The following is a 13,009-nucleotide window of genomic DNA, read 5'->3' as shown; positions in this document are numbered from 1 at the left end:
GCCTAGTAATAGCCAGATCTGGAATATACGAGGGGCTACAGACAGTCCAAATGGTAATAATATAAACTGCAGTGGGATTTGTTGACCACGAACCTGAAGAATTTCCTGTGGCTCTGATGTATTGCCACATGGAAATGCACATCTTCTAAGTTGAAGGGAGCATACCAAACCTCAAGGTCTATGGATGGGATAACTGAAGCCAGAGTGACCATCTGGAAGTTTATTTCCTTCAGGAATTTGTTGACCTTTCTTAGGTCTCAAATAGGCCTGACACCCCCCTCTTGCTTTCAAGATTAGGAAGTAGTGAGAGTAAAATCCCTTCCCTCTCAGAAACAGAAATGGCTTCCTCTATGGCTTCCACTTGGAGGACAGACTTACCTCCTACAGAACATTCCTGGGTAGTGATGTACAAACAAGCACTCGGATAAAGAGATAGTCCAGGGGTCGGCAACCTCTGGCACGTGGCTCGCCAGGGTAAGCATGGCGGCGGGAAGCACTGCGGGCAAGTGATGTGCTGGCCGCAGCTTCCTACCATCCCTATTGGCCTGGGACGGTGAACCACAACTAGTGGGAGCTGCGGTCCGCCAAACCTGCCAACGCGGCAGGTAAACAAACTGGCTGAGCCTGCCAGGGTGCTTACCGTGGCAAGCCGTATGCTAGTGGTTGCCAACCCCTGAGATAGTCAGTTGGCAACAAGCAGGTTAGGAGTGGCTGGCACTCTGGAAACTGGTAGGTTGTCCTCAATCAACACAGCAGAATGCTTGCTTGGAACTCCCAGGCTGCCTGGATAAACTAGTAGCTGTGGTAGAAGAAGGAGAGAGTGGTCTTCTCCTGTAACTTCTGCCTTTTTTCTGATTAGATCCTGGATGCAAGGCATGAAAGTAGGATACTGGTGAGGCTGCTGAGGACAAAACTGCTTCCTCTTCAGAAAAAGATGCCCAACATTTGAGCATTACCCTCAAGTGCTTAAGATTTGCTGCTTCTTATCGGTGTGCACAGAAAAAAGTGATGGACCCTCAAAGGGCAGGTCTTATATGGTCTGTTGGACTTCTTCAGGGAGATCGGATGTCTGAAGCCAGGAACATTTACACATCGTAATGACCAATGCTTTGGCCCAAGCTGCCGAGCCTACAGTGTCCAAACTGGCCATATGGTTGGGTTGAAAGGTGTCGAGCAAGGGATATGGCTGTATGTGATGTGGCCATGAGATGTAAGAGCAAACCTCTGAGTCCAACAAGGAATCCACTTCACCGCACTGGGATGAAGGAAAGGGGGAGATCACGGCCTACTTTCCTCTAGATGTCACCACTTGGAGAAGTACTTGAGAGGCTGGAGGTGCCCCGAGAACCAGACTATGGGTTGGCACAAGCAAAATAGGTGCTGGTGCAGGGTGCAAAGACTCCTGGGCCACCAAGGAAACTGGCACCAAGAGATTTAGCAGTTCCCATGCCACTGTAAAAGCCTTCATAGACAGTCCCAGAATAATCCTTGCTGTTGAGACATCAAGGGCTGTACTGTTGAAGTAGATGCCACTTCAGGGCCAGTCTCAATGGGACCGTGGCTGGTGCTGGAGTCAATGGACCCTGTTGGACTGACGACTGCCTCAAAGAGGTCCTCTGCTTCAAGTGCACCCCACTGCCCTTGTTCTTACTGGGCTTCAGTGCTGAGAATCTTGATCTCTCAGATGCTGAGTCTTTAGATACTTTCCGGTGCGTCTTCCTCAGTATCAGCGAGGGTGATTGGCCTGAAGGCTCAGTCAAAGCAGAAGGAACACTTGTAATGGACACAGATTTATATGCTGCCCACTCCAAGCGGAGAGGCTCCAAAGTTGGGTGCAGTGCTGCCACCATCAGCAGAAACCTAAGCCTCACTCATAGTGACTCATGAATGATCTGCTTCACCAGTCTGCCAGAGTATTGTGAACTCCAGGAAGGTGAGAGGCTTTGAGGTGGATAAAAATAGCGATGCAGAAATCCAACAGCCTTATCACCTCCTAGCATAGCAGAGTCGACCAAACCCCTTCTTGCCTTTCTTTCTTGGTTCTAGACTTAAAAGTTTCTGCAAATTTGACACTGATCCCTGACAGAAGTCTCCCCAAGACACTTCAGGCAGTGCAGGTCATCACTAGCACTGGCTTCCTGCAGAAGTGGTACAGTTTAAACTCTGGTGACTGAGGCATTCCCCAGCACCAATGTCAGTACCCAGGAATGAGAATTAAAGTGTCTGAAAACTCTTAAAAAGAAAATTTATAACTAACCAACACTAAAAACTACTAAAATGGGTGCAAACTATATACAAATAGAAGGCATATCTTGCACTAGCGAGAACATATGCTCCAACAACTATCATGGGTGGCAAGAAGGAACTTACCATTATGGGCGACTCCATCCTTCATATCATGGTGCAGCAGCATGAGGCAACAGAGGGCACATGTGCCATTCCTAGGAACACTGATGGAAAAGTCTCTGACAATTGTGCACTGGGTGGAATGGACATGTGCAATCATTCAAAGAAAAAATACCTATTTGACAACAATGATGCTAGGTTGTTGTCATTAACTCAGTCAAGGAGAAGGAAGACTCATATTTCGAAAATATCAATAATTCAGTAGATAAGTTAATAAAGAATGCAACTGAGTGATTGAGTGATTAAATTCTAAAAGAAGAGAAAATGAACTTTCTAGATTTTGGTGCATTAATAAGAATTTAGGAACTAATTCTTCATAATATTTCATGTATTACATGCTAGCATGAAGCACTGTAATAGAAATGTAGTATTGGCTTAATTAACCTTTTTTTTTTTTTGTAGTTCAAGTTGTTCTGAGGACTTAATATTTTATCAGTATGGTCAATATTTCAAGAGTGACTTGTGATTTTGGGTGTTCAATTTGACACCCCTTAAAAAGACCCAACTTTTTCAGAGAGTACTGAGCAGTCACTTTTTGAAATCAGGTCCCTTTAATGTATCTCAAGTTTAGGACCCAAAAATAGAAACACTCAACATTATGAATTACTTTTTGAAAATCATGGCCTAAATTTATATTCTCTCATTTAAACTTTTTAAAAAAAAGGGGGAGGGAGAGGAACTGATTAAATTACAAGCTTTTAGGACTACAGGAAGGATTAAAAGATAAACATACTGGAATAAAAGTTCCAAAAAATCTGGAATATTTAAAGGAAGATTTATGAAACAGCTAGATAGCTCAGAAAAGAGAGATCTTATAAGCATTTTAATATTTATTATGTTGGCATACAATGTCTAACATTAAGAACAGTCAATGATAGTCAAAATTTAAAGACACTCATACAGGAAAAACATCATTCAAATCTTGTCACTAAAGAAATCATGGGTCAGATTTTTAAATGTGCTGAGTACTCACAACTCTAACTGAAGCCAGGTGAGTTGCTAGTCATCAGTATTAGTGACTGATCAACAACTTTCTATCCAAAAAAATTCTATGGAAAATTAGATTTTTGACCTAAAGGAAATTTCCGCAGAAAGTTTTTTATTTTTTTGTTGAAAACCCACACCCAGAAAATTTTCAGCTGAAAATTTTAGATTTTTGGCCAGAAATATTTTGGTTTTCAGTTGCTGAAATAAATAAACCAGTTTTTCAATTAAAAGGAAAATTTTTTTGCTAAAACAATTTCCAACCACTTCTAGCAGTATCTTTATAAGATCAGGCTTCAGGACTTTCACCCCTCACTTAAATATTTATTTTCTTACTGAGGTATTCTAAAATTTTCTTCCTATTGACTTTTATTTTAGTTTATATCTTTCCTATTCATGAAAAAATAAATGTAAAAAACCAAACAACCAGAAAACACTTGGTTTTGCATCAATACTATAAATCTGCCCAGATTTGCTTGGGTCCAGACACACTGAAAATAAGTACCCATAGGTACCTGCTAGTGAAGGATAGGGAACAGTGTCTCCAAGGTTTAGGAAGGCACGACTTTGCCACAGAGGTTAAGGTCAGAAGGCCCTATCAGATCAGCTAGTCTGATCTCCTATATATCCAGCCACCTCAACACCAAGCCCAAGAACCAGAATTAGATCAAGATATTATTACTCTCAGGAGACTAAACTATTGTATGCCACAGGCAGAGAACAGGAGAGACTGAGGTGCACCAATGCCCAAGGACCCTGTAATGGCAGATACTTAATTTAGAGAGCTATACCCTGATTATCCTGGCACCTATGTCCCATGCTTCAGAGGAAAGTGAAACAGAACTTCTGATATTATGCTTAAAGCACAAAATGTAGGTTATCTGTGCTCCTGAACTACCCATAGTAAGCGTATCAGTGTGGATGCATCTCAAGTGGACCTACACATACTCCACACTTTATCACGGAGTCTAACCCTGTGCTCAGCCAAAAGACAAGAGCCTTCACAGAAGATGACAGCAGTTGTGTGCATTTGTGAATGAACAGCAACATGAAAAACAGCTTAAACAGATTTCAAGGCCAGGATACCTACTCTCTCTTTTTTAAATGCTAACAAAATATCACTGAACGTGAGTGGTGCACAAATGTAAGGAATGGAGGGGAGATATGGAGACAATCTGAGCAACAATATTCCACTAAAAATAATTCCTGCACTGCTTGTGCCCACCAGTCTGCTTGGCAACAGAGATGGAGTTGGGAACAATATGAGGAGCCACTGAAGGTGTACTCATTTAGCTAGGAGGAAAAGCTAGGAAGGGCAGAGTGACAGAAACCCAGGCATGTGATAGGCTGTACAAAGAGGGTGGACCATATGTAAAAAATAGAATCCAAAGAGAATGCATATGGAGAAGTGACCCATAAACATGTTATTTTCACAGGGAAAGGCATCTTTTTAATATATCTTATTGTTATCATATTGGAAGAACATCTGTAGCTTAATTCCACGCCTTTTTGTCTCAGATAAAGATGCCACATCAACTACCATGAGGACTGACATCCTCTCTACACAGCATTGGTACAAAGGTAGCAGCAATGCTACAAGCTACCACCTTGATCCACTTAACATGCCTCAACTCTGGCTGAAGGGATTACTTCTAGAGGGATACTAAACAGTGTGATAATGGGATAGCCCAGTATGGAAACTAACGTGTCAGTGCAAATGAAAGTAGGATGTCCAGAGCTGAGATGTAATTTTCCCCATCCCTCAAGAGGAAACAAATACTATCACTTCTACTGAAGAAAAGTTTCTCACCATTTTGCTTGAAAGGTCAATCAAGGAAAAGATGAATGAGACAGTTATAAGAGAAAAAGAAGAGTTAATCAGAAGGTTTGAGATCTGTACTGTTCGCTCATACTTTAGCATCTCTCTCCCTACTTCCCCCTCCCCATTCCAGTTCATCCCACTTCTTATTCCCAGTTCGGGTATTGGTCCCAAAGTTACTCTTCTCCTTATCAGATCCTATCACAATTTACGCACTACTGATCTGCATTTCTTTTGGACGTGATACCAAATTTATTCAGTAAATAGTGTTAAATGTGTTTGAACTGTTGCAAAACATCCATTAAACTGCTCTTGGAAAATGATAATGAACTGGAGGAGTTTTGTGTTTTCTTTTTTTTTCTTTTCTTCTTTTATAAGTCTGCATTTAGGTGTATTGAGCCTGATAAGGTGAAAGATCCTGTTTGGCGATTACTCCACTTTGCCAGCTGTTGCAATTTCTGAAGTCCATGGGAATGAGGGAGGGCTTTGCCATTCTATATATAAAGCATCCAAGCTTGAAAAGGCAAGCTTTGAAGGTGGCAGCAGCAGCACTGCCCCTTTTGAGCAGGTAGGGGCGGAGAGCCCTGTAAAAAGAAACTCTTCACTCAAGGCAAACACCATGCTTTTGGCACTACTACTACTAATTTCCTGCAGTTTTCTACACTGCACAGGTAAGTCTAAGATCTCTAGCTAGACATGAGATTTCTTTGGATGGATGTTTGACTAAGTGTTATTCAAAGGGAAATAGGTATATAATGAAACAAGGGGAGACTGCAGTGTGTGATGTTAGAAGATTCCATTATACTAACAGTACATGGGATGCAGACTTTTTCCCCATCTCAGTGGAATTACAATCATTTCCATTTATGTTTTTTCCATCAGAAGTTTAAAATATGCAACTACATATTTTACAAACCATTGACTGAAAATACGACCCTATAGAGCAATTTTAAATTATTTTTTTCCCTCCCTATTCTCTCTATTTGGAATTTCTGGTTAGTGAGGCTCTTGGTGGATCATTCACTGCATGGTATATAGTAAGTGAATTATGTCATATCCCTCAAAAACATAGAACCTTCACTGGCCAATGGTAAATTGTATATTGTGTTTGCAAACACAAAGGGTCTCCATCCTGCAGTAGCTCTACATGCAGCGCTCACATTGATGCTAGTGGGAAACCTGCCTATGTACCCTCTGTAGAATTGCGCCTGTTAAGAACAGTGCATCAGGTCTTCAATATGTGTCAGAGAAAGGGCATATTTTTTCTTGATTAAACCCATTCTTTAAAAGAGGACTTCCATGCTTGAAATGTAGGAGATTGTTCAAATCTATAAAATCCTCAAATGAAATCTCTCAATGTGTTTTTCTAGCTCTTTATATAAAACTAATCGATTTATGTTTTATTAAGGGATCTACCCTCCCACTCCTTTCTGGTCCAACCTTTTTGGATGTCATCGATTATTTATTTATTTATTTTTAGGTTGAAAAGCAAATATGTTGACTCTGTAATGTGCCTCTTTTTCCTGCAAGCACTTGCACTAGATTATTTGAGGGCCTTCTTTACTTTGTGATTAATTTGTGTGTTGTTTTAGACTGTGGTTTCCTTTTCTTCTATTTGTTCTATGTCTGCTCCATAATTATCAGCTATTACAATTGCTCTGAAGGCTGCCAAAAATGTTTCAAGCACATGGTCCAAGCTGTTAAAACGCATAATTTATTTAGCTTAGTTTGAACAAAGCTATATTTATTTCTTTTGTATTGTGTTTACCACACTTAATGGCCCATATAATACTAATCCAGTAACAGTACATATTATTCTTAAATCAGAGATTTGTACTGTAACTGACGAAAGAAAAATATGAACAATTAAAGCCTTATGTAAACTCCACGGGCCACTTTTTTATCTCAGTTATACAGGTATAAATCCCACAATATCTCTGTTGACTTCATTAACACCATTGTAACCAAGATCAGTATATGGCCCCTGAATCCTAAATCTAATTCAGGTGCCATATTCCAAGTTACTTATCAACACGGTATCAAGTATTAGATTTGAGTTCTGAAATAAGCCATCATCAAGGAGGCCTAAAGTGCAGTTTTAATAAAAGTAAAGGTATCTATAAAATTATATAGTGGGGTTCCATATTTGCTCAGTGTCACTCACATCCAGATCAAATTCATGCCATTTTGAAGTAAAAAAATTATTTATCTAATTGACATCCCTGCATAATCAACCTAGAATGTGAAAAATCAAACTGTTTTTTTTTTTCTCACCTAACCACCGGTAATAAAGATTCTGTAATCAGAACCTAAATGATAGCTTAGGGATAGTACAGAGCCCTTATCACTGTCATTGTTTATAACGAGCCCAGATGGATAGTAGCCAAAAGCTACTACCACTGCTATTTGGTTAGCTTAAGTGGTAGTTTCAATGTAGTTCCTAGTGGTCAAGTCCTACAGTTAATATCCTTGTTGATAGTCACTGGAGAAGGACCAAGGAATGAATAAATATGGAGGCTGAACTTTCTTACCTCTAAAGATAAACCCTTCTGGTCAAAGTTTGAGGCACACTGATGGAACAGTGCAGTTGTACGTCTAATATAGAAAACTATAGGACTTAAGTCACTTGCTAGGATCATCTGGGTATATCTCATTTAATCAATTCCCTGCCACTGTAGGGGCCTCAGGCTTTGATGCACCTCAGTCCTTCCTGTTCTCTGTCCATAGCACACAATTGTTTAGTTTTCTGTGGGCTGTAATACTTTGGTCTAACTGTGGTTGTTGGGCTTGGCATTGGGGAGTTTTGATGGTCTATGATATACAGGAGTTCTGACTAGATGAGCTGGTGGCCCATTCTGGCCTGCCACTCTATGATTGTATATCTATGACCCCAGGCCTATCAAATGTAGCACCTTTCATGAATACTAAATGCACATTTTTTAAAAGAGACATTAAGGGGTAAGTACACTAAGGAAGCATGAAGCAAACTAGAGCCTAGGTTGTTCTTCCATAGCTCCATTGGCTTTGCAGTGCTAAGAGGAGTAAATCTTGTTTTGCCTGTGAAGCACACAGCTAGACTCAGACACACAGGAAACAGAAATGTTGAGTAAGATGTTGAGTGTCATTTTTGCATATTTTGCCTGTAATCACATGTTATGTTTAAATGTTAACCCACACAGTCACAGTAAATTGAGAATTTACTGTTGAACCCTGCTCCTCCACAGATTTCCTGTGTGACCGTGGGCAAGTCACTTAGCCTCCCTGCATATGTCTACCCTGCAATTGGGAGGTGCCATTGTAGCATATATAGGCATACCAGAGCTAGCTCTGATCAAGCTAACTTGCTAAAAATAGCAGCAATGCCATGGCAACACAGACAATGGCATGAGCTAGCCACCCAGGAACAAGCCCACCCCAGAGCATTGGTACATACTTAGGCAGCTAGCCCATACCACTGTCCGTGCTGCCATGGCTTCACTGCCATTCTGAGTGAGCTAGTTTGGGTGCTGCAATCACACATCCCCATTGTAGTACAGACATATATTTGGGCCTCAGGGCTTGTCTACACAAACATTTAGTTCACAGCAAACTGGGTGTGAACATACCCCACACTAGCCCTCTGCGCCCAGGGACAGTAGGTCTGTGGCAAGCTAATGTGGGGTAGATTCACACCACAGCATACCACAAACTAAATGTTTGTATAGACATATTCTCAGTTCTCTGTCCGTAAAATGGGGATAGTAACACTGTCCTACCTCAGAGGTGTGTTGTAATGGTCTCAAGTTGCAGTGGGGGAGATTTAGGTTGGATATTAGGAAAAACTTTGTCACTAGGAGGGTGGTAAAGCACTGGCCTGTGTAACCTAGGGAGGTGGTGGGGAATCTCCTTCCTTAGAGCTTTTTAAGGTCAGGCTTGACAAAGCCCTGGCTGGGATGATTTAGTTGGCGATTGGTCCTGCTTTGAGCAGGGAGGTGGACTAGATGACCTCCTGAGGTTCCTTCCAACCCTGATATTCTATAATTCTATGATTCCATGATAAATACATTAAAGTTTGTGAGGCACTCAGCTATTACCATGATATGACCCATATAAGTACCCAATAAATAGATAGAATGTGTGCTGCACTACCAATACAAATATTAGCTGTTCCCAGAATCATTCCCTGACAAGCAGCCATGTTTTGGATGAAGGATTTAACAATTGTACATTTTAGACATAATATTCACATTGTTCAGTTGGGATCACAAAAGAAAATGCTGAATTAGTTATTTCAAACAAGTCTTTAAAACATAATAATTTTAAGTGGATACGAATCTGCACCTAAACTTGTGAGCTGAACGCCCCGATCTTTGGTTTGGAGTTTTCAGAGTTTCATAATCTGGATCCAAACTGCATGACTAGCCCTTATCTGCATAATGGACTAAACCAAACTCCCTAGATCCAATCTCCCTCCCCTGAACTCTGGGAGTTTCAAATCTATATCCAAATTTTGCAGCTTACGCCCATCTCTAATTTTAAATTTAAATATTCATTGTTACAGTGCGTATATGGTAAAAAAGCTCTCGGAAATCTTGAGTCTTGGTTACTTGTTCCGGAGCCAACTCAAATAAGTGTACATTAGCTTTATATAGCAAACATGACTGATAATGCAAACTGGATTAAGACGGTTAGTTTTAACTATATCCTGATATAGGGGCTCCTATTTTACTGATATTTAATTGTGGCTTACTTAGTTTGACTGTCACAGTAGACTTAGCCAGCCTTGGATCCTAAAGAGATATTGTGTACTTATACAGTACTTACTATAACGATGTGCATAGCTAGGTACTCCCATAGAGGTAGTCATACTATGCTGGCACCTAGTTGAGAAAGAGATAAAAGTAATTTAATTACTTCAGACTGACTAAAAATAATGGTGAACATATTGTAGTTAGATTAGATTATTACCATTGCAGGTACAAGTTGAGTGTTGGCATTATCTTTAATTATCATCATGCAAATTCATCTTATATTTTTTGGTTATTTATTTTAACCCTCCTATCTGCTTCTCCAGAGTTAAAAGTATCAATACAGAGCATACCCCAACCCATCACACAGTTAGCCACAGCAAACAAATTTCTACAACTTCTGCTTGTCTACCTACCCATTAGTAATTTCACAACATACATTCACACTTGTAAATGTGTATGTTATTTTATATATACTTCTCCAAAACATGTTTTATTATTAACAATGCTGTACCAAAAAAAATACTGTTTCATTTATAAATCTATGTGTATATCTACCATCTTAAAAAAAGTGTCAGTAAAAACAAATTTAAAAAAACAGATTCTAAGCTTGATTACAAATTTAAGAGTCTTTTTACTTTTAATGGGAGGATAAGCTCCCATTAATGCAAATGTGAAGCCAGGTCTACACTGCGACTTTAAATCGGTTTAATGGCCGATATACCGATTTAACGCTGTATCCGTTCACACGACGTCGTCATTAATATCGAGTTAAACGGCTCCTTAAATCGATTTCGGAACTCCTCCCAAACGAGAGGAGTAGCGCTAAATTCGATAGTGATAACTCGGATTAGGGTTCATGTGGACGGAAATCGACGTTATTGGCCTCCGGGCGGCATCCCAGAGTGCAGCACTGACCGCTCTGGACAGCAATCTGAACTCGGATGCAGCGGGCAGGTAAACAGGAAAAGCCCCGCGAACTTTTGAATTACATTTCCTGCTTGCCCAGCGTGGAGCTCTGATCAGCACGGCTGGCGATGCAGTCTGAAATCGAAAAAGAGCTCCAGCATAGACCGTACGGGAGATACTAGGTCTGATCGCTGTATGGGGAGACAAATCTGTTGTATGCAGCTCCGTTACAGAACACGAAATGCCAAAGCGTTTGAATAAAAAACTCCAGGATACACAGCGCTGTGTGACAAGCGTAACGGGAAGCCAGAGACTCAAATGGACGCTCATGAAGGGAGGGAGGGGGTACTGAGGACTCCAGCTATCCCACAGTCCACAGCAGTCTCTGAAAATTATTTGCATTCTTGGCTGAGCTCCCAATGTCTGTAGGTTCAAACACAGTGTCTGGCGTGGTTCAGGGAACAGCTCCTCAGTTTATTTCCCCCCACCACCACGTGAAAAAAAAAAGGGAAAGATTGCTGTGCTATGGCGTTTGCTCAATGCACTCCGCGAAAAAGGCGCCAAAGGGTTGTCTGCTGCCTTCACAAAGGGAGGGGTGAGGCTGTACCCAGCACCACCCGGGGAAATGTTTTCTGCCCCATCAGGCACTGTGCTCTCAACACGGAAGTGGGAACTATGGGATAGCTGAGGAACAGCTACCCACAGTGCACCGCTCCTGAAATCGATGGTAGCTTTGGACCATGGACGCAAACAATCGATTTCAGGATCCCACTGTGGACGCGCTAAACTGATTTTATTAGATCTGTTTTGTAATATCGGTTTAAGCTAATTCGAAATAATCGTGCAGTGTAGACGTACCCTTACAGGAGGTGTGTAGATAATATATTACCTGGTATATTAACCCCTTCTCTGCTATGTTTTGCTGAAGTTCCATGCTGCAGTGGAACATGGCAAAATTCCTTTGAAGCAATGACATTTTGTAGGAATGTAAGTGGTTTTAAAATGACACAACTAATACTGAGCAAAATTTGAAATGTCCATCTCATGGGAAATTCTAACAAAGGTTTTCACCCCAAATTGCGACAAAAAAGTTGAAATTGCAAAAATTTTCACACTCCAGAAATTCTGAAAAATTTTGATATAGAAATATCAAACAATTTCATTTCAACATTTTAATTAAAATGAAACATTCTGACATTCCCAAAATAGAAGCGTGGTTTTTCAAGTCAGTTCAATATTAAACTGCATTTTCACATAGTGGTGCATGGCCTCATGGGAACTGTAGTTTGGGAATCCAATGCCCTGGTGATCCCCAATGAGCCAGGCTCCCTGGCTGGACTACGTCTCCCATAATACACCCAGAGTCATGTGACCCTCACAATACACCAAGCAGCTTAGAAGAAAATCCACATTGCACTATGGGAAGATTTAGTCCTCCAGGAAACCCAGGGCACAGGAGAAAATAAAGGCCCAAAGTACAACTCCCACAAAACAATGCATTGATAGGGAAATGCAGTTTAATAGCAGTTTGAAGAAGTTCAAAAAGTCAACAGAAAGTTCTGAGTCAGCTCAAAACCCCAAATTTTTCATTTCAATTTTCCCAAATGAAAATAAATTTCTGGCAACATTCAATTTTTCACATGGAAAATTTCCATTTTTTGATGGAAAATTCCCACTGAGCTCTTACATAGGACTGCACACGAGGTGCATTTTAGTTAATAAAATTACCAGGATGTTCTCACTAAATCTTTTTAGAGCTAGACAAGGAAGGGTGAATGTGTCTGGTAAGCAAAATTACTGTATTATAATCATTTGCGTAGTTTAAGTCTGACAGGATCAAGTCTGGACTAGAGGCTTTCAGTATAAGAATCCATATTTTGAAGAGCAGAAATTTTTGGAACAAAAAAGTTAGTGCAAATTTAATGTACTTAATTATCTCTTATATTTGCATGTTCCTTTACTCAATACTATTTATTCAATTTAGTTATTCTGCTCCCTGAAACAAAGTAAGAGTAGCATAGCCTTAGCATTTTGAAGCTGTTTGGCATGCTTGAACTGTGACAGTATTAAAAATCAGCACACTATCTATTCTGAGCTAAAAGATTAGCACTTTTGGGGCTCAAAAGCATAGCCCTCATGTTTTACATCAGGCTCACTAGATGAG

The 13,009-nt window shown here is 40.4% G+C and overlaps 1 protein-coding gene across 1 annotated transcript in view; it reads left to right on the top strand.

The window, feature by feature from the left end:
* Positions 1–480: 480 nt before the first annotated feature.
* MUC6 (mucin 6, oligomeric mucus/gel-forming) overlaps positions 481–13,009 on the top strand; it is a 58,531-nt gene continuing 46,002 nt past the window's right edge. The window contains exon 1 of the mRNA XM_075065833.1: positions 481–502. Within this exon, the coding sequence (XP_074921934.1) occupies positions 481–502 (22 nt within the window). The remainder of the gene's footprint in view (positions 503–13,009) is intronic.

This window comes from Chelonoidis abingdonii, chromosome 4 (assembly GCF_003597395.2).
Source record: "Chelonoidis abingdonii isolate Lonesome George chromosome 4, CheloAbing_2.0, whole genome shotgun sequence".
Lineage (NCBI taxonomy): Eukaryota > Metazoa > Chordata > Testudines > Testudinidae > Chelonoidis > Chelonoidis abingdonii.
This window is presented reverse-complemented; position numbering and strand designations above follow the sequence as displayed.